We start from the raw sequence: 26977 nt of genomic DNA on the forward strand, positions 1-26977 counted from the left end.
TCGACTGTAGTCTCGTACTTTGCCACGAGTTATTGTTAATACATAATAAAAAATACTTAACGAGGAAGGTACGAGTCACGCGAATTTCCGGAAGCGGAAACTGTGTGTAGCGAAAGTAGCCTGCGATTAAGCGCCAAATCCCAAAACCTTACACTCATGTCTGTAAATCTGCATGATTGAGCAACAAGTAAACTGTTGTCAACAAGCAGTGAAAACGCTTATGCCTAAAGACGTGTGGGGGTGGGGGGGGGGGGGGGGGCGGGGGTAGATGATTAAAAGGAAAGGCAAAGAAATTGTCATTTTCTTCTACTTTGTCCTCCGTTAGTTCGTTACATGCAGCCTATAACAATGTAAGCCGTGTTGTTCAACAGTACTCGTCAGCCTACATCCACGAGGGGAACGGAAGTACATCCACCAGGAGAACGGACATCCATCAGGAGGACGTTGCAGTGCGCATGACCATACATATGGCGCGAAATGCAAAGTGGTGGGGCATAGTTACACATTTGTGTTCGGTAAAAAGACATACGGATTATATCACCGTATATCTGACACCATTAACTTAAATTTTATTTACTACAGTGCTTCTCCAAATTATCGAACTATCGACAACAGATGATGAGTAAGACAAGGTATGTTATAAATTATCGGTATAAATTATCAAACTACCGACGACAGATGATGAATAAGACAAGGTATTCTAGGCCTATATCATAAGGATACAACAGCCCAAGGCCTCTCCAGACCCGTTTTCCCGACATGGGGTTCATAGGCCTATAGGACTATACAATATACAAGTACTTGGTATTTAACTTATTTAACTTCCTGCAGGTATAAAATACAACATCCACGAGGAGGACGGTGGCTTATTTAATTCCCTGCAGGTATAAAATACAACATCCACGAGGAGGACGGTGGCTTATTTAACTTCCTGCAGGTATAAAATACAACATCCACGAGGAGGACGGTGGATTTTTTAACTTCCTGCAGGTATAAAATACACATCCACGAGGAGGACGGTGGTTAATTTACCTTCCTGTAGGTATAAAGTACAACATCCACGAGGAGGACGGTGGATAATTTAACTTCATATAGGTATAAAATACAACATCCACGAGGAGGACGGTGGCTAATTTAACTTCCTGTAGGTATAAAGTACAACATCCACGAGGAGGATGGTGGCTACTTTACCTTTCTCCAGGTATAAAGTACAACATCCACGAGGAGGACGGTGGCTAATTTAACTTCCTGCAGGTATAAAGTACAACATCCACGTGGAGGACGGTGGCTAATTTACCTTTCTCCAGGTACAAAGTACAACATCCACGATGAGGACGGTGGCTAATTTAACTTCCTGCAGGTATAAAGCACAACATCCACGAGGAGAACGGCGGCTATTTAAACTTTCTCCAGGTATAAAGTACAACATCCACGAGGAGGACGGTGGCTAATTTACCTTCATATAGGTATAAAGTACAACATCCACGAGGGGGACGGTGGCTACTTTACCTTTCTCCAGGTATAAAGTACAACATCCACGAGGAGGACGGTGGCTAATTTACCTTTCTCCAGGTATAAAGTACAACATCCACGAGGAGGACGGTGGCTAATTTAACTTCCTGCAGGTATAAAGTACAACATCCACGAGGAGGACGGTGGCTAATTTACCTTTCTCCAGGTATAAAGTACAACATCCACGAGGAGGACGGTGGCTAATTTACCTTTCTCCAGGTATAAAGTACAACATCCACGAGGAGGATGGTGGCTAATTTAACTTCCTGCAGGTATAAAATACAACATCCACGAGGAGGACGGTGGCTTATTTAACTTCCTGCAGGTATAAAGTACAACATCCACGAGGAGGACGGTGGCTAATTTACCTTTCTCCAGGTATAAAGTACAACATCCACGAGGAGGACGGTGGCTAATTTACCTTTCTCAAGGTATAAAGTACAACATCCACGAGGAGGACGGTGGCTAATTTACCTTCATATAGGTATAAAGTACAACATCCATGAGGAGGACAGTGTCTACTTTACCTTTCTCCAGGTATAAAGTACAACATCCACGACGAGGACGGTGGATTTTTTAACTTCCTGCAGGTATAAAATACACATCCATGAGGAGGACGGTGGCTAATTTACCTTCCTGTAGGTATAAAGTACAACATCCACGAGGAGGACGGTGGCTAATTTAACTTCCTGTAGGTATAAAATACAACATCCACGAGGAGGACGGTGGCTAATTTAACTTCCTGATAGGTATAGAGTACAACATCCACGAGGAGGACGGTGGCTACTTTACCTTTCTCCAGGTACAAAGTACAACATCCACGAGGAGGACGGTGGCTAATTTACCTTTCTCCAGGTATAAAGTACAACATCCACGAGGAGGACGGTGGCTAATTTAACTTCCTGCAGGTATAAAGTACAACATCCACGAGGAGGACGGTGGCTACTTTACCTTTCTGCAGGAATAAAGTACAACATCCACGAGGAGGACGGTGGCTAATTTACCTTTCTCCAGGTACAAAGTACAACATCCACGATGAGGACGGTGGCTAATTTAACTTCCTGCAGGTATAAAGCACAACATCCACGAGGAGAACGGCGGCTACTTAAACTTTCTCCAGGTATAAAGTACAACATCCACGAGGAGGACGGTGGCTAATTTACCTTCATATAGGTATAAAGTACAACATCCACGAGGAAAACGGTGGCTACTTTACCTTTCTCCAGGTATAAAGTACAACATCCACGAGGAGGACGGTGGCTAATTTACCTTTCTCCAGGTATAAAGTACAACATCCACGAGGAGGACGGTGGCTAATTTAACTTCCTGCAGGTATAAAGTACAACATCCACGAGGAGGACGGTGGCTACTTTACCTTTCTGCAGGAATAAAGTACAACATCCACGAGGAGGACGGTGGCTAATTTACCTTTCTCCAGGTACAAAGTACAACATCCACGAGGAGGACGGTGGCTAATTTAACTTCCTGCAGGTATAAAGTACAACATCCACTAGGAGGACGATGGCTAATTTACCTTTCTCCAGGTATAAAGTACAACATCCACGAGGAGGACGGTGGCTAATTTACCTTTCTCCAGGTATAAAGTACAACATCCACGAGGAGGATGGTGGCTAATTTAACTTCCTGCAGGTATAAAATACAACATCCACGAGGAGGACGGTGGCTTATTTAACTTCCTGCAGGTATAAAGTACAACATCCACGAGGAGGACGGTGGCTAATTTACCTTTCTCCAGGTATAAAGTACAACATCCACGAGGAGGACGGTGGCTAATTTACCTTTCTCCAGGTATAAAGTACAACATCCACGAGGAGGACGGTGGCTAATTTACCTTCATATAGGTATAAAGTACAACATCCATGAGGAGGACGGTGGCTACTTTACCTTTCTCCAGGTATAAAGTACAACATCCACGAGGAGGACGGTGGCTAATTTACCTTTCTCCAGGTATAAAGTACAACATCCACGAGGAGGACGGTGGCTAATTTAACTTCCTGCAGGTATAAAGTACAACATCCACGAGGAGGACGGTGGCTACTTTACCTTTCTGCAGGAATAAAGTACAACATCCACGAGGAGGACGGTGGCTAATTTACCTTTCTCCAGGTACAAAGTACAACATCCACGAGGAGGACGGTGGCTAATTTAACTTCCTGCAGGTATAAAATACAACATCCACGAGGAGGACGGTGGCTAATTTACCTTTCTGCAGGAATAAAGTACAACATCCACGAGGAGGACGGTGGCTAATTTACCTTTCTCCAGGTATAAAGTACAACATCCACGAGGAGGATGGTGGCTAATTTAACTTCCTGCAGGTATAAAATACAACATCCACGAGGAGGACGGTGGCTTATTTAACTTTCTGCAGGTATAAAGTACAACATCCACGAGGAGGACGGTGGCTAATTTACCTTTCTCCAGGTATAAAGTACAACATCCACGAGGAGGACGGTGGCTAATTTACCTTTCTCCAGGTATAAAGTACAACATCCACGAGGAGGACGGTGGCTAATTTACCTTCATATAGGTATAAAGTACAACATCCATGAGGAGGACGGTGGCTACTTTACCTTTCTCCAGGTATAAAGTACAGCATCCACGAGGAGGACGGTGGATTTTTTAACTTCCTGCAGGTATAAAATACACATCCATGAGGAGGACGGTGGCTAATTTACCTTCCTGTAGGTATAAAGTACAACATCCACGAGGAGGACGGTGGCTAATTTAACTTCCTGTAGGTATAAAATACAACATCCACGAGGAGGACGGTGGCTAATTTAACTTCCTGTAGGTATAAAGTACAACATCCACGAGGAGGACGGTGGCTACTTTACCTTTCTCCAGGTATAAAGTACAACATCCACGAGGAGGACGGTGGCTAATTTACCTTTCTCCAGGTATAAAGTACAACATCCACGAGGAGGACGGTGGCTAATTTAACTTCCTGCAGGTATAAAGTACAACATCCACGAGGAGGACGGTGGCTACTTTACCTTTCTGCAGGAATAAAGTACAACATCCACGAGGAGGACGGTGGCTAATTTACCTTTCTCCAGGTACAAAGTACAACATCCACGATGAGGACGGTGGCTAATTTAACTTCCTGCAGGTATAAAGCACAACATCCACGAGGAGAACGGCGGCTACTTAAACTTTCTCCAGGTATAAAGTACAACATCCACGAGGAGGACGGTGGCTAATTTACCTTCATATAGGTATAAAGTACAACATCCACGAGGAAAACGGTGGCTACTTTACCTTTCTCCAGGTATAAAGTACAACATCCACGAGGAGGATGGTGGCTAATTTACCTTTCTCCAGGTATAAAGTACAACATCCACGAGGAGGACGGTGGCTAATTTAACTTCCTGCAGGTATAAAGTACAACATCCACGAGGAGGACGGTGGCTACTTTACCTTTCTGCAGGAATAAAGTACAACATCCACGAGGAGGACGGTGGCTAATTTACCTTTCTCCAGGTACAAAGTACAACATCCACGAGGAGGACGGTGGCTAATTTAACTTCCTGCAGGTATAAAGTACAACATCCACTAGGAGGACGATGGCTAATTTACCTTTCTCCAGGTATAAAGTACAACATCCACGAGGAGGACGGTGGCTAGTTTACCTTTCTCCAGGTATAAAGTACAACATCCACGAGGAGGATGGTGGCTAATTTAACTTCCTGCAGGTATAAAATACAACATCCACGAGGAGGACGGTGGCTTATTTAACTTCCTGCAGGTATAAAGTACAACATCCACGAGGAGGACGGTGGCTAATTTACCTTTCTCCAGGTATAAAGTACAACATCCACGAGGAGGACGGTGGCTAATTTAACTTCCTGTAGGTATAAAATACAACATCCACGAGGAGGACGGTGGCTTATTTAACTTCCTGCAGGTATAAAGTACAACATCCACGAGGAGGACGGTGGCTAATTTACCTTTCTCCAGGTATAAAGTACAACATCCACGACGAGGACGGTGGCTAATTTAACTTCCTTTAGGTGTAAAGTACAACATCCACGAGGAGGACGGTGGCTAATTTATCTTTCTCCAGGTATAAAGTACAACATCCACGAGGAGGACGGTGGCTAATTTACCTTATTGCAGGTATAAAGTACAACATCCACGAGGAGGACGGTGGCTAATTTACCTTCATATAGGTATAAAGTACAACATCCACGACGCGGACGGTGACTAATTTATGTTCTTTTAGGTATAGGGTACAAAATCCATGAGGAGGATGGTGGCTAATTTACCTTCCTATAGGTATAAGGTACAACATCCACGAGGAGGACGGTGGCTAATTGACCTTCCTACAGGAATAAGGTACAACATCCACGAGGAGGACGGTGGCTAATTTACCTTCCTACAGGTATAAAGTACAACATCCACGAGGAGGACGGTGGCTAATTTACCTTTCTACAGGTATCAGGAACATCCACGAGGAGGACGGTGGCTTATTTACCTTCCTGCAGGTATAAAGTACAGCATCCACGAGGAGGACGGTGGCTAATTTACCTTCCTTCAGGTATCATGAACAACATCCATGAGGAGGACGGTGGATGCTTTGCCTTCCTATACGTACAGAGTACAACATCCACGAGGAGGACGGTGGCTAATTTACATCCCTATATGTATAAAGTACAACATCCACGACGAGGGCGGTGGCTTCTTTACCTTCCTTTAGCTATAAAGTACAACATCCACGAGGAGGACGGTGGCTAATTTATCTTCCTATAGGTATAGAGTACAACATCCACGAGGTGGACGGTGGCTTTTTTACATCCCTATAAGTATAAGGTACAACATCCACGAGGAGGACGGTGGCTAATTTACATCCCTATAGGGTTAAAGTACAACATCCACGAGGAGGACGGTGGCTTTTTTACATCCCTATAAGTATAAGGTACAACATCCACGAGGAGGACGGTGGCTAATTTACATCCCTATAGGGTTAAAGTACTACATCCACGAGGAGGACGGTGCCTAATTTATCTTCCTATAGGTATAAGATACAACATCCACGAGGAGGACGGTCAGTAATTTAAGTTCCTATAAGTTTAAAGTACAAAATCCATGAGGAGGACGGTGGCTAATTTACATTCCTGTAGGTATAAAGTACAACATCCACGAGGAGGACGGTGGCTAATTTAACTTCCTGTAGGTATAAAGTACAACATCCACGAGGAGGACGGTGGCTAATTTACCTTCCTGCAGGTATAAAGTACAACATCAATGAGGAGGACGATGACTAATTTATGTTGCTATAGGTATGAAGTACAACATCCATAAGGAGGACAGTGTTTAATTGACGTTTTTACAGGTATCAGGTACAAAATCTACGAGGAGGACGGTGACTAATTTACCATCCTTTTTTCCTCGCAGATGGGAAAAGCCCAACACGAACGAGAACAAACCGATTTTGCCTTTCTCTACATGTACGTAGATGAGAAAATTATTATAGAGCCTTAGAATATAATCCTCGAATCACAGAATATGAGAAATCCAGTGACCACCAATTCCGGACAGTTGAATAAAAAAAGTCAAAAATAAAAAAAGTAAAAAATAACCACATTCTGGTTTAAATATATGTATTTTAAGGAGCCCTCGCGCAGTGCCATAACCCATCCCCATGGAGAGTTTGCCAACAGAAACTCTAATTCAACAAGTCCCTTTCCCTAAAACTGGTTACAACATTGTATTCATCGGGTTTGCAAAAACCTTTACAGAAAAACTATTATAAACTGAAGAACGCTTTACTGAGATGTAAGGATAAAAGTTGTGTTTTAATACATATGCTGCAGTATCCTAGGCAATTTTATTAGTGTATTAACTCTCTTGTACATTCTAAGATTCTATACATGTGTAAGTGAGGCAATGAATGGTATGGTGGTGGAATGGAAAATACATTATTGGTGTAGGCTATTTGTACAAGGCATATAGCCATGATACAATGATAACGATGATATAAAATACACATTGTCAACTCATCAGTCATCTATTATTTACATACACAGCATGCCAGTTACGATTCAGTACTGCTGATTAAGCGGTGTGCTCTTAATTGTTCACTTTTTTTAAGTGGCGTGTGAAACGATGAATGTTCAGTTTGACAGCATCTTCGTCTTGCTTCTGGTAAAGATATGTGCAGTTTGTTGGATACAAGTAGTGCGACTACATCCCGAACCAAAGCTTCCTTACATCTCCTATTCCTGACTGTCCCTTCGTACCTACAAAGAAAAAATGTGAACAGAATGCAATCCTGTTAAAGGCTTCCTATTCATTTGTAAAAGACTGAAATCTGGAAATGTATATAGATTGCTACTAATTAAACATATATGCCTGCACACTTTTTAGCAAGTCATGCGCGGAACAAAATTATGAAATTATAATGATAAATAATTAAACACACATCTACATGTAAATGACTATTTGATGACTGCAATATTCTTAGTTACTTTCCTCCTTTTTATGGCTTTAGTCTTGTCAAATGTTTATACACATTTGAACAGTCTGTATATAGATAACTTGAAAGCTGGAAAGCCATTCCGATACTACTCCATGCATAACTGGAGCCAAAATAGCCATATCTAATCATACCAAAAAATAAAAACAAATAGATAAAATACAAGGTAAATACAAACCCATCCACATTTAAAATCTTCTGAATTCGCTCGGCTCCTAATAGCTGGACTAGCTTGTGTACAAGTGCTTTAACTCTTATAGAGTGGAGCCCAAAAGTATGTTCTCTTGGACTTTAGTATCCGTTAATCCACAGGCTGATGGTTCCCCACGTCCACTTTCAGAAGTATTGGCGATCTCTTCATTCGTCTCGCCATGTTCATACTCCCAGTCGACAACAATTTCAGATCAAACAGGCGTCTGGATGGTGTCATCCGTGAGTGTGGGTTGCACAGCTTCGGTTAGATATTTCTGACAGACCTGTCCAAATTGATTGTAGAACAATCCCTGTCCAAATCTTGTCGTTTGTTTACGAAGGAGTTCTCGGTTTCATCTGACGTTTCTGAGCTGTATTATGAGTCGAAAAAGAAAAATATGTTTGACCGGGGACATGTTATTTAAATAATAGATGTCCCGTTTCAGAGAGCTGAAGAGTTGCTCCACCGCTTGGGTGTCAATGATTCCACTAAGCTCAGGCAGCAGGGAAGACCGTCAGAGTATCTCTTGCCTGCTCTTACAGTTTTCTTGGTGGAACCAGTCTATGAGCGCATAGTGTACGTCAGATCCTGTGACGGGGTTTTTGTTCGATTCGACACAGTCGGGGGAAAAATGGGATTTGTCAGAAATTCGGCCCCGCAATCCAGCTCTCTTTTTTCGGCTCTTGCAATGTTTAAATCTGTATCAGGTGCCAGTCTTCCTTCGTTTGGGGAATAAAAATGTGGAATTATTTTGTTGGCCTGTCTTGCCAGTAGATACGCTATGTCGCAGACGGTGATATTAGGTCGATGTTTCATAGATCTTTCAATGTCGAGATAATCCCTTGAACTTTCAGACCGCAGCAAGCTTTTAATGGCATGAACAACACCGTGATGGCAACAACCAACCGCCCATCCTCCTAGAAGAATAAAGAACGTATTTAAGGATAATAAACTTCTTGATGGCTGAGTGATTTTAAGCGTCACAGCCAAAGAGAACGATTTAATAAATACAATGACAGTTTAACTGATGTTGTATCACCTAAAAATGCTCATGTGAGGAAACCTGCCATGTTTATATTTGGCCATATCTAATTGAGTTTATGCGGTTCACTCCAGGTGATCATATCAACAGAGTACCCTTCTGCTTTAACACCCACTTCACGACACATTTTTCGGATTGTCGACACCCTGTCAAAAGATATGAGAATTTTTTGGTTTGAGCTGTGTTGAAGCTTTTGTGTTCATCATTATTTCTTTACAGTCTTTATAAATATGGTCGTGGGTTTCCCCCGGGATCTGCCCATAATGCTGGCCGCCGTCAGCATAAGTGAAATATTCTTGAGTACGGCGTGAAACACCAATCAAATAAATAACTAAATCTTCATAATACTATTCCACCCTATATATCCGCGAAATTTAAATGCAGCGAATTTGTTTTCGAAGCAAATGACCGAAAATTAATGTCAGAGAAAAAAGGCATTTGCATCATACAGATAAACGTTGAGAGAATATAGGATAAAATATCCCCAGATAAGTACATGCACTTTGAAGTAAGTGCAAATACCCTTAACTCTTAAACGTTCTCTTTTCACGTGAGTGCATACAGTAAATTGTTATTACATCCTACACTGGAAATACCTTTTCATCCTTTAACATGTTCATGATGGTTTCTTCTGGCATCGGTTCGGACACGGGGTCTGCATTATCCTTGTTTATACTTTGAGAACATTTCTTTATTTCCGTGTTGTAAATCAAGTCACCACTGCGAGAGTTTTCGCCAATCCAAGGACTCCAAAACTCGTAGGACGGAGTTATGGTATTTTGTTCTGAAGCAAGGGAGAACAACCTGTTAGTAGTTAACCTCATTTGCTAATCACCTGGCCCCTGTTCCACAAAGCAGTCGTAAACTAGGTTGATTGTAACTACCATGACAACTCATGTTAACGAGATAGGTAGCTATGGTAGTTACAATCAGCTTAGCCTACGTTTGCTTTGGGCCCTGTTCCACAAAGCAGCCTTATTCTAAGCTGATTATAACTACCATGACAACCCATGTAAAAGAGATGGGCAGCCATGTTAGTTACAATAACCTTCGCCTACGATTGCTTTGTGGGACAGGGTCGAGATCAATCATTGCTTTCAGTTGAAAATACACACTGTCTTACATTTTCGGACTGGAAGATTGTATCGTGAAAGGTCTTTAAATTTAGACGTAGAGCTTCACTAGTTGTGCAGTAAATTTTGTAGTCTAAAATTTGACTACCTTTAGCATATTGATATCTTACCCGGTCGAGTGCCAGGGTTTCTTACGCTGTTCTCAACTGCAGACCAGAAAGCCTTAGCATCAACCGTGTCAGAAACTTCACCAGACGGAATGGACAAATCAGACACGGAAAGATAACAAAGTGACGTCGTTATTGACTTATAGTTGAGTGTGTAGCATTTTCATGTGACCACAAAACCATAACAGATGTATATCACTGAATAACTTGTACTTCATTTGCGTGTTGGTACATATATACATCTACCTCCACCTTCATGACGTGTAAAGTATCTGCCCTTACCTATGGCAAGCCATTTCGGCCTAATTCAGATATCTTGAATTTATTTCAAGATATCTTGAATTAATTTTCAGATATCTGCAATTCATTTCTAGATTTCTTAAATAGCAGCCTTGTGTTAATATATAGATCATGTATTTCACATATCTGAAAATCCTTTCCAGACATCAAAAATTCTTTTGAACATATCTCGAATAAAAAACAAGGATGCACATAACCGTAAAAGAGCCACAGAAACTGCGCCAAAATGTACAAAATGCAATAACTCCTCCCTGAGCGGAAACAGAATTAGTACAGATCTGCTCATGCGCACTGCAAGCCATCATGGCTGATCGTGGTGATATAATTAAGGAGCATACATTTTGTTCACATAAATAACCAGACAAATGTAGGGCACCTATCACAAAGAGACTTCCAGATATATCAAATTGACATCTATTTAATAGATCTTGAATTCATTTTGTTATATCTGAAATGCTTTTTGTGATATATGCAGCACGAAATTTATTTTAGATATCTTAAAATGAATTTCAGATGTCTGAAAATGATTTCCAGATATGTCCAAATGAACTCAAGATATCTGAAATGAATTCAAGACATCTTGACTGAATTCAAAATGTCTTAAATAAATGCTCTAAGGCCGGAACGGCTTGCCATAATAAGTAACAGTAAGATATGTCGGAAATTTTGACTTTATACTTCCAGGATAAATAATTATTTAACACCATCAGAGTTTTAGAATTTATCAACAATCCAAATATGACCTAGTCCGATGGCTTAGGAAACCACTTTCAATTTTATGCTTTTGGCATGAAAGTTGACATGTATGGGCAGGTAATCGAATATGTATTTATGGTTTTGCTGTTGGGGTGTTAATGTTAATATTGCTGGATATCTAGAGTGCTTTTTACCACGTTTATACATGTCATTGTGTAACATTAAATCTAATCTTCTGATTCAGAATATTCAGAAATGTATATCATCCAATTACATGTCTTGTCATATACGCTGCATGCCCACCTACCTGAATGGCGGAACGCTACTTTGCGACAGGTGTCGAAGATAAGTATGGAAGGGTGATACCCACAAAGGACACAATGGAAACCTGTAATCGTGGTCAGTACATGCCTCGAAATGTAGGTATGCTTGATGTAAAGTGTAGGTATCAACATTCTCTCCGATCATTTCTTGAAGCATGGCAACAGACCGCCCTGTTGCAACGTGGTTCTGAAAACAATTAAAACGTCAAAATTTTATCTTCAATATTGATAACTGAAGTTTTAGTAAGTATATAATGACTTGAGATAACATTAAACTGGAAGATTTGTTGATGTTAAATTTTCTGTTAAAATCTACATGCTGCATGCTCAATAGAGTAAATAAATAAAATAGAATAAATCTGACATTTTATCATTAATAAACATAAAACACTTCAGAGTACCTGTAGTCCAGCTCTGATGAAAAGACATACATCAAGCCCAAGGAAAATGACATCATTGAAGTTATGAATGCCTTCGTTCCATTCTTTATGTTGATACAACAATTGGCATGGTTTGCATACCTTGTTGTATACGGTTATATCTGAAAGAGATGGCGTTTGATAATTCTAAAATTTTATACTTAATTATATTAACTATTATTAATTATATAACGGCGAACCATTAAGATATCCAGACATGGTCTAATTTCAGATAAATGTAACCAAATAGAAAATCAAGGAACTATGAGAACTGCCATGCTAAACCATTCCATGCTGAATCATTAATACACTACATCATATTTACGTATATCACTCTCTCCAAAAGCTTTTGTGTTTTTTTATGAGAACATTTCCACCGTTGGTGTATATTTGACGAAATATCCACATAATCTTTTCAATTATCGGACAGCTTTGCTCGCGATGCCGTGAGCGTATGATACATAGGATCAGACATAAAGGCTTAATATAATTATTTAACAGTGAATATATTACAATGTCATGTTTAATATTAAGCCAAGCTGTTTTTTTCATTGTTCAGTTCTCCTTAGTGTCCTGAATTTGGACCTAGCTTGTGCCAGGATACCGTATGACAAGAATATTGTCGATATATCATGCCCATAACCATTCATTCCTTCAGTTGTTCTGAGCACAGTGACCTAAAGTTCTTGATAGTTGGAGACCTTACCTTTTACCACTAGTTGTAAATGTATTATTTTCGACTTGCTGGAAACAAGACGAACATCGAGTGGTCCTTGGCATAGAACACATGATGTTTCTCTTGGAGTAATTTCGAGGATACCGTCTCTTTTGTGATTTTGATAATTTGCCGGACCTCCAGAGGGATGTCCTTTGGAATACTCCTTGGTAATGATCGGAAATGTTGGCTGTTATTTCTCAGTGGAACTGGCCTCTGGCTCCCGTTTACCCGTTCATTGTCAGATTCTTGTTGGTCAATTTCTTGATAAGATAATGACTCCACGTCATCTGACGATATCAACTCTGGTAGCTCTTGTTTTAAATACCATTTGCAGATGAGTTTATGGAGGCATGTGCGAATGCTTTTTGTGCACCTGCATATTGTGGTGTTTCTTTGTTTATTGTACGTTACTATAGTCCGTTGTAATTTGCACCAGAACCTTTTTTCCCCGTGTACACAGACAGATGAATACGTCTAGGATACTAGGTCGACTGATGAGGTGGAATGAGTACTACAAATGGGCGTCCTGAGCTTTCAGCTGTTTCTTGGCACTGCTTTAGTTCATTGTATCTACTTTCGGTGATGAAATTTTCACTCCGCATGCATTCAAGCGTGTCTTGTCTAAGAATCGTTTCTCTTCCAGGAATGGCATAAGGAACAGAACGAACGTGATCACACTCAAAGGAACTGTTCCCACCTCTTCTTGCCGCCGATTTCAACTCAATACATGAGTTGTTTTCACAAATGCTGATCGGAGCATTTGTGAGCGTATTTTTCTGCAGATGTATCGGGATTTGAGGACCACTTCTTGATTTGGACGAACAATACACTCCTTTGGCTGGATCGATTACAACAGTATGGTGATGATTGTAGACATTAACATCATGTGGTAGAGACTGGCGAGATTTCAAGTGCGATTCCATCCATTTCACTGTTATAATTTTACCACATAGTGTACAACTTGCTCGAAGGGATGACGTCTTTGTTGAAATCTGGGAATCCAATGATCTAGAACAAGTCGTCTTCAGATTAATACTCTGGGTGGCATAGCAATGGTCTTTGTCACTTGTCACCGCGTCACTTTCCTGTGCCTCTACTGCGTTATTCTGATGGTTTTCTGATCTGTGTTTTGCACGTGACGATTAAGAATTTTTCGCTGTACGGGTAGAGGGGATTAATTTGGATGCAACAGGCGTGTTAAGACTATTAACACATGTTTGAACGTGGTTCAAAGTTCTCTTTGCGAATAATTATCCTTGAACATGACTTGCACTGGAAATGCCGTGAAGAACTGTGTTCAGTTAGATGGCAAAGAACGACACTTTTACCTACAAAAATAAACACGTCTTTTGAACATTGTGATAATTTAGTTATTTATTTCAATGGTCTTTTACGCCTCAAAAACAGCTCAATTTACAGCCCATGTGATGGCGGTCAGTTTTATGGACTTATGTGCATGGACTGTAATATATAGCGCAGACTTAAAGCCTAATTAGATTGCTCGCACAGTGAAGCCTTTGGAAAGAAGTTTAAACCCGTGCAGAGCTGATCCGATTTTTTGTGTGAATATATACAGTGTAATTTGACAAATAGATTATGAATCTGGCTTTGCTTTTGTTCTAGCTTTGTTCTAGCTTAAAAAGTTTGACCACAATTTACCTACTGTTCATGCATTAGGTATAAAGAGCTAACCACGAATGTGGCTCTGTTTTGGTTCTAAAGAAGTTTTCGCTTTTAGGCACACTTTATTCTGATTTTTGAGACACGATGCGAAAAGCAGTAATGGTGCAATGTTGAAAGTTGGTCAGCAGGACAAATTGTGCTCTTCTCTCGTATCAAATTATTTCAGATGAATAGTTTTCCAGTGATTGGCATTAAAATTTTTGCCACCGTTCATGCATTATTTAAGAAAAACATCTGTTGGCTTTCAAGTTACGGCTAGCGCAGCGGGAGCGTTCTTTACATTGTGTGGTATTAAAACATACACGCCAAATGACTAATCTGTTGGTCTAATAGAAAGAATATGTACACAAACACAACACAACTACTATTTACATGAAGCCATTGAGTAGAAGTTCAATTGCAGGTATAGATGATCTGATGATGATTTTTTCCCTTGCAAATTAGACACTTGCATTTGTCCGACCGGAAGTTGATGGCATCTTTTTGTTTTACATCCATCGCCGGGGCCAATCACGAAAAGAAGATCTGTAAGTTTAGATTTGCTTTGATACCTATTTTACTCTGCCTCATCACTGGAAGAATATTTTAAATTGGCGTCACCTACAGAGCCGATAAATCTGCATATACGTCTGGATGACCACTAGGAGTATACATTTCGAAAAAAGATGTAGAAAAATAATTTAAGAACATATCATCTCATTGACAGGGAATGTATCTATTTTTTTTTAACATGAAAAGTTAATCAAAAAGCTCGCCTATCATATAAAGCCGTAGACGATAACTATATATGTACACAGTATTTTAGATGAAAACGTATTGATGCTTAATTTTACGTATCGTTTTGTCCCTCAACGCGTGCTTTCCACTGTACAGCTCTCAAATGGTTCTCTACTTTCTTCTTCCTTGTTGGCTTGAACTTTGACGGTGGACATAACGGACAATGGAATGAAATATAGTCTCCTTTACAACAATCCTTGCAACTTTTTACACAACTTAACAATTCATCCACAGATTGAATCACGACAGGTTGGTGTGCTGTCATTGTTACATTGCAGCGTCCAGAAATAAACTCGTCGGAAAAGTGGAAAGCTTTTATAAAAGCTATGTACTACATTAGCCAAACTGCAAAGCTAACAAGTCACCCTGAGATAGTATTACTTCAGCAGACATGCGATGGGAAACTGTGTTTACAAACACACCGCCACCTCAGCTTTCCACGGTCCAGACACACGAAAGTTACCCATAAATTTGTTTTGTTTAGACATTGTGGCAAGTGATGCACGGAGGTATAAAAGCGTAGAAAGAGCAGGCCTATACACTGAATGTTCTTAGAAACTCCACGCTTTTAACTTTAACTGGAAATGTTTTATCCTATAATCGAATTAGAAAATCATTTATACCTCTATCAACATCGAGTTATTCCAAATATTGTATTTCTCTGGCGTCCGAAAAACATAAACAAACTCGTACATGATAGAACTCGTTAATTTTTCTGGAAATAACTCTCCACCGTCGAATTCCAAGTAAACTGGGATAAGGAGACATCAAGATCATTCATGTGAGACAACATGTCCATATGAACAAAATAAAATAGTCCTACTTAATTTCTAAGATAAAGATATTGGTCCGAAGTACATTTTAAATTCTTCAACCATAACAAAAGTTATCACGACACTGCAGATATGACTTTCAAGCACTATAGTCGGCCCAATGTGCTAGGTAGTACAAATGAAATGGTATTTGCTTGACATACTTCCTTTTCAGCCATTTCATGAGGATTTCATTCATTGTATGAATAAAATCAAAGCGCTCTTCAAAAAGCCCGACCCCAAATTCATATTGTATTATACATGGATCTTCCGCTGCTTGGTTGTCGGGCAGGGAAAGGCAAATTTTAATGCGAATTGAGTTAAATAATTACATTGACGGTATATTTACATACACCTGTATTGTTGCATTCTTTTGCCTGTACACATATTTGTTAAGAAATATTTTGTGATGTGTGGATTTTTATGATTCTGATCATTTTATTTTTTAAAACTTAATAATAGTAGTAATAAATGCATCTTGCTTAGGTCAAAGAAAACAATTCTGGGTATGAGAAAGTTATAGCTGACAGATTTCCTTGACAAGGAGATAAGTCTGAATTCCTTTTTAAGTCTGAGGACTATATTGTCTTTCTAAAAATTCCACCGTGGTTTGCTGGGCTAGGATGTTATATACATTAGGTTGTGAATAAACAGATCATGTGTCCTAAAGAGAATATGGCGTTAAACAATAATCAAATAAATAAATACATAAATAAAGCAAGTAACTTTATGGTAGCGCCACATATGAAAACCCTATACGATGGAGACGCCTAACGTAGTTTCAAGTTAAATGTTTTCACTTAGAGAATTCCGGAGCAATAAAGCGGGCGATCACTTGTCCACCAGTGAAATCTGATATATGTGGATGTAAGCTTCTGCGGTATAACAAAATAAACTGGGTCATGCATGAAAGTCAGAGGTCAGACACAGAATTTAGACGCTTGAACCTTTCTCTGCCATAAGAGGAAATAATGTGTGGGGTGTGTTAAGAAGCAAACTCTGAAAAACTTACTTGATATCTTTGGCAAAATAAGCTTTCTTAAATATTCAATGTTTTTCGCACTTTACAAATTATGGTCTCAAGCTACATATGTGTGTTTTTGGGGTTATAAATAAGGCTATACAACAGCAGCAAAGACCTTGTTTGTCCTTATCAAGGAACTGAGCGTAACAATTCGCCAGGCTTTATCTCTGCAAGTTTTTACATACTAATTAAATGGCCATTGAACGTTAACTGACAACAAGAGCGCTGTGAACAGCTATGCACAGGCAGAGATCAAAAGGGATTACAACATTAAGCGTCAGAAGTTTACTGTACACAGAATAAAGCAATAATAATAATCATGTACATAAAACATATAACATTTCTAAGTAACAATAAACAACCTATAATTAATTACCACACAAGTGTGATCAGGCTGGCGAAGAGCTATTATATAACTTATAGGGCTTCCATTCAAATCGGGTTAATACTTAGTTTTAAAAAAGTTTCCTAAACATGTAACAAACCCTGGTATCCATCACCTTACATACATACTTATACATTATATGTTATATATATTTCTCAGAAATAAACAAGGCAACAGTCCTCCGCATATAGATTTTAGCTGTACCAAAACGACATATAACTTATCTATTGTCCTCATAAGAGTGTGTCAATCAATCAGTTAAATCTTTATTAGAAGTTAATTTGGTAATCATCAATGTTGTACTGCATACCTGATGGATGGAAAACTTTATACCTATAAAGGTTGAACTTTATACCTATAGGAAGGTAAATCAGCCACCGTCCTTCTCATGGATGTTGTACTCTATAGCTATAGGAAGGTAAACTGGTCACCGTCCTCCTCGTGGATGTTGAATTTTATACATGTAGAAAGGTTAATTAGCCACTCTCCTTCTCGTGGATGTTGTACTTTATAACTATAGGAAGATACATTTTCCACCGTCCTCCTCGTGGATGTGGTACCTTATACGTATGGGAAAGCAACTTAACCACCGTCTTCCTCATGGATGTTGTACTTTATACCAGTAGGAATGTAAATTAGCCACCGTTCTCCTCATGGATGTTGTACCTCATGCTTACATGGAGGTAAGTTAGCCACCGTCCTCATCGTGGATGTTGTACCTTATCCCTACATGGAGGTAAATTAGCCACCGTCCTCCTCGTGGATGTTGTACTTTATACCAGTAGGAAGGTAAATTAGGCACCGTCCTCCTCGTGGATGTTGTACCTGACACCTCCAGAAAGGTAAACTAGCCACCGTCCTCCTCGTGGATGTTGAACTTTATACCTATAGAAAGGTAAACTAGTCCCCGTCCTCCTCGTGGATGTTGAATTTTATACATGTAGGAAGGTAAATTAGCCACCGTCCTCCTCGTGGATGTTGTACTTTATACCAGTAGGAAGGTAAACTAGCCACCGTCCTCCTTGTGGATGTTGAACTTTATACCTACAGAAAGGTAAACTAGTCACCGTCCTCCTCGTGGATGTTGTACTTTATACCAGTAGGAAGGTAAACTAGCCACCGTCCTCCTCGTGGATGTTGAACTTTATACCTACAGAAAGGTAAACTAGTCACCGTCCTCCTCGTGGATGTTGTACTTTATACCTATAGGAAGGTAAACTAGCCACCGCCCTCCTCGTGGATGTTGAACTTTATACCTATAGGAAGGTAACCTAGTCACCGTCCTCCTCGTGGATGTTGTTCTTTATACCTATAGAAATATAAACTAGCCATCGTCCTCCTCGTGGATGTTGTACTTTATACCAGTAGGAAGGTAAACTAGTCACCGTCCTCCTCGTGGATGTTGTACTTTATACCTATAGAAATATAAACTAGCCATCGTCCTCCTCGTGGATGTTGTACTTTATACCAGTAGGAAGGTAAACTAGTCACCGTCCTCCTCGTGGATGTTGTATATAGGAAGGTAAATCAGCCACCGTCCTTTTGTTTTGTTGAATTTTATACATGTAGGAAGGTAAATTAGCCACCGTCCTCCTCGTGGATGTTGTACTTTATACCTATAGAAAGGTAAACTAGTCACCGTCCTCCTCGTGGATGTTGTACTTTATACCTATATGAAGGTAAGTTAGCCACCGTCCTCCTCGTGGATGTTGTACCTTATACCTACATGGAGGTAAATTAGCCACCGTCCTCCTTATGGATGTTGTACTTTATACCAGTAGGAAGGTAAATTAGGCACCGTCCTCCTCGTGGATGTTGTACCTGACACCTCCAGAAAGGTAAACTAGCCACCGTCCTCCTCGTGGATGTTGTACTTTATACCAGTAGGAAGGTAAACTAGTCACCGTCCTCCTCGTGGATGTTGAACTTTATACCTATAGAAAGGTAAACTAGTCACCGTCCTCCTCGTGGATGTTGTATATAGGAAGGTAAATCAGCCACTGTCCTTTTGTTTTCTTGAATTTTATACATGTAGGAAGGTAAATTAGCCACCGTCCTCCTTATGGATGTTGTACTTTATACCAGTAGGAAGGTAAATTAGGCACCGTCCTCCTCGTGGATGTTGTACCTGACACCTCCAGAAAGGTAAACTAGCCATCGTCCTCCTCGTGGATGTTGTACTTTATACCAGTAGGAAGGTAAACTAGTCACCGACCTCCTCGTGGATGTTGAACTTTATACCTATAGAAAGGTAAACTAGTCACCGTCCTCCTCGTGGATGTTGTACTCTATACTTATAGGAAGGTAAACTGGTCACCGTCCTCCTCGTGGATGTTGAATTTTATACATGTAGGAAGGTAAATTAGCCACCGTCCTCCTCATGGATGTTGTACTTTATACCTACATGAAGGTAAATTAGCCACCGTCCTCCTCGTGGATGTTGTACTTTATGGCTATATGAAGGTAAATTAGCCACCGTCCTCCTCGTGGATGTTGTACCTCATGCTTACATGGAGGTAAGATAGCCACCGTCCTTCTCGTGGATGTTGTACCTTATACCTACATGGAGGTAAATTGGCCACCGTCCTCCTCTTGGATGTTGAATTTTATACCAGTAGGAAGGTAAATTAGGCACCGTTCTCCTCGTGGATGTTGTACTTTATGGCTATAGGAAGGTAAATTAGCCACCGTCCTCCTCGTGGATGTTGTACTTTATACCTATATGAGGGTAAATTAGCCACCGTCCTCCTCGTGGATGTTGTACCTTTTACCTGGAGGAAGGTAAATTAGCCACTGTCCTTCTCGTCGATGTTGTATCTTATGCCAGTAGGAAGGTAAATTAGCCAGCGTCCTCCTCGTGGATGTTATACTTTATACCTATGGGGAGGTGAACTAGGCAAGGTCCTCCTCGTGGATCTTTAATATTTTTTCTTCAAGTTAGTGATGGAGGACTATTAGGTTACTAATTAACAATGACACATTAGAGAAGGTCTTCAGGGTTACAGTAATGTCTGTGTTTTCGGATAATAAGAGGTTTAAAGTGTTGAGAATTTATCTGCTCGGCTATAGGCCTATATAAATATACAGGCCTATAGTCTCGTACCTTGCCCAATTATTCGTAAACGAACAAGTTACTTGTTCCGTTCTGCTCATGGATGTCCGTTCTCCTCGTGGACGTTCTCCTCATGGATGGCGGCTGCCCAGTGCTACTCGTGTTGTTGGGGCTTCACATGCATGTACAATGTACATCTACAGAAGTATCACATGCATCTTGTCACGATGTACGATTTGCTGTATGCCTTGTACATAATAAATTAGTTCTTGGCATAAAGGGCAATGATGATTTTTGTTTTTTCCTTTTTTTTTTCTTTGCTGAAATACTGATAAGCCCAACAATTTGTGCCAAGGGCTGGAGGTACATGTATCTCTTTGGATTAAACTTTTGTTTGGTGAGTGCCAAATTTCAAATTTCTGGATTCCTTTTTGATGAATATTCTTCAGTCTGTAAAGTAGTCGAATGCAAATCTTTTTTTTTTAAGACGTTTGCTGGTAAATCATATAGGCCTACATACCGGTGTTTAAATGTTAAAATGTACTACACAAATAAACGGACGGCCAAAAGAAACTTAAATTTAACCAGCCTTTTTCAGCAAATTAATACCAAATTATTGAAGGAAACGAAGCATATTCCCATGTGCGACAAGCGTCATATACGCCCACACGAATTTGTTTTGAGACAACGAAAAAGTTGAAAAATCACGTGACCCATGGATGGTCGCAACTGCACATGTAACAAGTGTATAAAAACGTTACACACAGTGTACTGGACTTGCACACTGACTAAAAACCACCAAAGTAATGCTTCTATTGACTCCAGAACAACGCGAGAGGGCCCTGGGTATGGTATCCATAGGAGCCACCCATGCCCACATTGCAAGGACCTTCGGCTGCTCGCGTGTAACTGTGTCAAACTTGATGCAACGTTTCAGACAGACAGGGCAGACATCGGAGAGGTCAAGAACAGGTAGCCCTAGGGTAAAGTTCTATGCCCAGAAAAGAACTCACAGTGACCCCATTGGTGATGTATATAGTTAGATATCTGTGGAAAACTACATGTGCTTTAGGAACTCATTCGGATTTTGCGGCTGACTTAATGTTGTTTATAATATAATGTTCGGGCAAAGTTTAGCTGTTAGAAACAAGAATTTCTTCAACGGACATATTGGTTTATACACATGGCTGAAAACCGATCCCAGAGCCAGCCGTCAGTCAAAATGGCTGCTCCGGGTCAATAATTGTAACACAAATTTCAAGAAAACTTGCTAGAAAAACCACTTAAAAATAAGGAAGTATACAATATATAAAGTAAGAAATTGCGATGGATTCACGATAAGAGAAGTTATCATTTTCCAATGATGACGGAAAGACGCAGGAAATGTATCATACGATGAAATAAATCTAATTTCAAAATGTAAGACGTGTATGTCGTACCAGTGTATACAAGTGGTCTATAACCAACCGTTCCGTTAAGTGGAGTGCCAGACATTCTAGGCCAGTTTGCAGTACTTACGTGAGAACTGTACTCAATCTGTCAATGTAGATTTTACAAGCGTGGGGAGATGAAGGGGGAAGACGTTCTTGAAGTAATAACTTGTGACGTTGATTGAAATGGTCACACAATACAGGCAGCGAAATTTGGCCTGCCGGCGAAACCCAGAAATCGGTTACGTCTTTTCCGCCTCGCCTAACCGATCATTCGGTTACGCCACGTATGTTTATCAACCCGATCGGTTACGCTAATTGTTTACGTGGTTTATGTTTCAGGCATCATTCTGGATCATTAATAAAAGTATTCAGCTCAATGTTATGTTTGTTTTTCTTTTCTATATCTAGCAGCTCATACCGTAAGGTTGGTGAACAAAAGAAAGAGAAATTTTACACTCACACGGTGTTTCAACGTTGTGTGTTGCCTGGTTGGTACTTGACTCCTGTGGCACATTTTTACGTGAAATTCCGTTATACAGGCTTATATGTTTGCAATATGCCCAGTCCAACATTAAGTACTTCCAGTAAGTGTCATTACGGTATTGGGGAGCGAGTTTGGTATCCCTGATTACTGATAATTAACGCAGTTTCCAACGCACGTGGTGTGAGTCTTACCACAGTGATATATATATATATATATATATATATATATATATATATATATATATATATATATATATATATATATATATATATACTCGCTACAGGGCCGGGAGAGACCTTGACATCACAGGCCTATGCGTCACAGGCCTGTGCTCTAAATCAGAACGCAGCCGGTGAGGTCCCGTAAGGGTTCCATCAATCTGTACGGTAGACTCGACTAATTTGGGCTCGAATAGCAGTTAAACTACATGTACATGAAAAGGTAACCTTGTTTTATTTACTTGCGTGATCGTGAAAAGATAAGTCAAAATAAATAATTTGAGTATTATCTCAAAGCCTGTAAGGCATATATGAATGATTACATTTCCATGTGACTAGCACAGGCAGCTGGCTGTGGCTGAAATCGATGTTTCTATTTTTAGACGCGTTGCCATACTAACCGCGTTGTGATTATGAAAGCTGTTCAGTCCAGTTTATCTGTAGTTACCTAATGCGCACTGACTCTAAGGACGTTCTCGTTGGACAGTTGGCCTAACCGATTTTCCGGTTAGCCAAATTGAACCGCACGTAACCGTTGCGCGACCGACGGTTTCGTTCGCGCCAAATTTCGCTGCCTGCAATATAATTAAAGTAGAGAGTAAAACCAGAGTGGCGACGATCATGTGGTAGCTGACAAATGATCATACGTAAGCGGGAAAGACGGCTACAGCATAGAAAGCAGCGGCGACAGTGTGATACCTGACAAATGGTCACACGTGACCGGTGAAATACAACTATAGCACGGAGAGTGAAAATAGAGCAGCGACGATAGTGTGATAGCTGACAAACGGTCACAGGTAACCGGTGAAATACGGCTACAGAATAAAAAGCAGCGACGAAAGTGTGATAACTGACAAATGGTCACACGTAACCGGGGAAATACGGCTACGACTTAGAGAGTAAGACCAGAGCGGCGACGACCGTGTTATAGATGGAAATCGTCACACAACCCACAGGCCCTAACAAATGCTACCAGGTATGTACATATGTACAGGATCTACACAGGAACGTTTGGTTTATTGCTATTGCTAATTTATCCATCACCCACCCACCCCCCGCCTACCCCCACCCCCATCCCCATATCCCCCATTGCGAAAAGGTGTGAAGAGAAATAACGTAATGAAGAACAATGTGAATCCCCATGTGTCACTAGCGGCTTCCGATAGGCGACAAAAGGAAAAATATTGTTTCAGCCTACTTTAGCAATCACATCATGGGATTTCATGTACCCCTAAACCCTTTTCTTAAAACTAAAATAAGTAGAACAAACACCAAATTTTAACTGTTGTGGTTTATTCCATCTTAAATTGTTGATCATGACTGACGTATTAATCACACAGCATTTTCAACTGTGCTTACGTGTTACTAGAATAATTTTGAACAATAAAATACACACTATTTGCTCTGGGCATACAACCCTTACATAAATCACATTTTTACAAAAAATCCAAATAAATTAACATAATGTGAAGATTATTTCCCTTAGGCTTTTTGCCATGAGTGATAAATATCCTGACCAGATCTGGATTCCGACCAGAACTACCTGTCCGGTTTTTGTTTCTAAAGCTATTTTTTATACTCGCTCAAACGTATGCTGTTATTACATTTAAGTGACTCCATTTTTGCAAACTCTTCTCTGCATATTCTTCAACAGACCACAGACCTGTCCCTTAGCGCTCATGAAGACGTCCATCAGTGGAGATTTTTCTCCAGACGATCTCATATTCACTGATTCCCAATCAGACGGGTCGAAGATAGGATGTTTCATCACTTCGAAAGCACCCTCCGCGAAACCCAGCCGCTGTGACCGCTCCAAACGCAACTGTGACGAAACAAAGTCTGCGACAGTAGGGGATAGACCCCTCGTGTCCAGGATAACGCGCCGACACATGGGGACACCTCTTCCTTCAATCTCTATCACGATATCAGGCAACCTGTTGGAAACGATCTCATAAAATACACACGCAGACGACCACAAGTCTGCCATCTTGTCTGCTTTTCGCTCCAGACGTACTTCCGGTGACGCGTAATATGACGTATAGCAGAGAGCACGGCTAGTTTGGCTTGTCCGCACAGCGGCGCCGAAGTCTGCCAATACTGGGTATCCTCTGTCATCAATGAAAATGTTGGCGGGCTTTATGTCCATGTGCACAACGCCAATAGAGTGAATCAGTTCGATGGCTACCAGCAAATGCATCATTATGCAGCATGCGGAACGCTCATTGAATACTTCTCTTGTAGGATCCATCTGCAGCCAATAACTAAGATCCTTCATCCTGTACCAGGGTATGTATAAGTAAGTGAAGTCAGGGCTGGCGAAGCAAGCCATCAGCTTCACAACAAAGTCACACTGGCATTCCTTTAAGATGACAGCTTCTCGCTGACCATCCCCGACGGCAAGTCTCTTCTGGACGAATTTCTTACCCGTGCCATCACGTGTGGTCACGAAGTCTATGCGGCTATGCCCTTGCTTCAGGTTAACCAGAACCTCAACATCTGATGGAAGAATCTTTGCCCATTTCTCGGAAGCAGAAAATAACAGCTTTACGTTTGACTTTGATTCTGTCGGTTGTTCAGTGCTGTGATCGGAGCCAGTTACCATCGAATTTCTGCGTTCAGGCACCCGCTCCAGTTTGCAAGGTCCTTCGCTTCCGCTGTACTCCGCCACGGTTATCAGTCGAGGGGGATTACTTATCAATCCTTTATCCCTCCTCATGCGGTGTAACCAAGAATGGCTACATAGTTGTCCTCTTCCGGACTCCATTGCTGCAACTATTGACGTTTTCTGGACGTCAGAGGGGACACCGCTGTGCCGGCATCGGGAGTTAGCAATGCTTCCGTTCAAGACGGATGTCACTGGCACAATTGCCACTTTTGTTTCTGCTACATATTCTCCACATACACAAACAGTAAATACTCTCCTGGTTATCTTCACCACTCGTTGACACCAATGCCTAAATCGGCGTAATCGACGACCCATGATGATCAAAGTAAACTCTAGGTAAAATCACGCTTGACGCTCTCAAGTCATGTACCCAAGATATAATAACGTTGCCCCAGGATACAACAATGGCCAGTGCATTGTGGGAGTTCTTTGACGTCGCCGATGCAAGGTAAAAGACATGTGTGACGTTATGGATAAACTCAGTGCAGACAACGTCATAATACAAAATGCTTATTGTTGGCGTCTGAGACAATAAAAAAATCTGTCCCACAAAGGGTGCCAGTATTAAGGGCTGAGGGATGCTATAACCAGCGTTACCCTCAGTCCCTTCAAACGCGTCCTAATAAGACAGATAGGTATTTTCTGAAACAAAAGGCTAATGCTTCACATAGATGTATAGACATACGAGTCTAACTCCGTATTATGCACCCATGATATCCCAGATTCTATGAACACCATCCCTATTTATTAAATATATGTGACGCTGTTGTTGATGCTGACGTAAAACCAGCGCAGCGACGACAGTGTGATAGTTGGCAAATGGGCACAAGCACCCACTGCAACCCGGTCTCTCTTGAATTACCCTCCGCTAGATAAGGTTTTATTGCAATTTTTATGTAGATGCTAAAGGGGTAAGAATTAGACAGCGTTATCAAACGTATAGTAGTTTGACAGTCAGGTACCGTGAAGGCTCATATCAACGTCGGATTCAACAGAGGTGGCGATAAACCACAGGGCCGTTATAAAAATGGACATGATGATGGAAGGATTATAATTTACTGTCATATAATGTACAATTAATGTCATTGTACATGGATCTTAAATGTGATGACAGCACAGCGTTTTGATTTATTTATTTATTTATTTATTTGATTGGTGTTTTACGCCGTAATCAAGAATATTTCACTTATATGACGGCGGCCAGCATTATGGTGGGAAGAAAGCCATAACTGAGGTACCAATTGACATGAGGCCGTACTTCACCGGTTACGTGCGACCGTTTTCCAGGTATCACACTTTCGCCTCTGCTCTGGTTTTACTCTCGATACTGTAAATCGTTTACATTTGCTCAGTACATATGGACGTGTTTGTTGACCCTTAGAAATTTCTTCCGCAAAGAATAACTTATTCGGTCAACAACTCTGTCTTTCAACTCACTCAAGGTACTAAAGGACAAAAAATGTCAACATCCGTACGGTAATGTCAAAGCCAGAACAGTGTAA

General features: G+C 40.7%; 1 protein-coding gene across 1 annotated transcript; it reads right to left on the bottom strand.

The window, feature by feature from the left end:
* Nucleotides 1-9016: 9016 nt before the first annotated feature.
* LOC135464869 (serine/threonine-protein kinase Sgk2-like) lies at nt 9017-26516 on the bottom strand. The gene is made up of 3 exons (XM_064742438.1): nt 24467-26516; nt 9843-10030; nt 9017-9121 (listed from the first exon to the last, which is right to left on the bottom strand). The coding sequence occupies exons 1-3, from the start codon at nt 25788-25790 to the stop codon at nt 9017-9019; spliced, it is 1617 nt and encodes a 538-aa protein (XP_064598508.1). The 5' UTR covers nt 25791-26516.
* Nucleotides 26517-26977: the final 461 nt, after the last annotated feature.

The sequence above is a fragment of the Liolophura sinensis genome, chromosome 4, assembly GCF_032854445.1.
Source record: "Liolophura sinensis isolate JHLJ2023 chromosome 4, CUHK_Ljap_v2, whole genome shotgun sequence".
Lineage (NCBI taxonomy): Eukaryota > Metazoa > Mollusca > Polyplacophora > Chitonida > Chitonidae > Liolophura > Liolophura sinensis.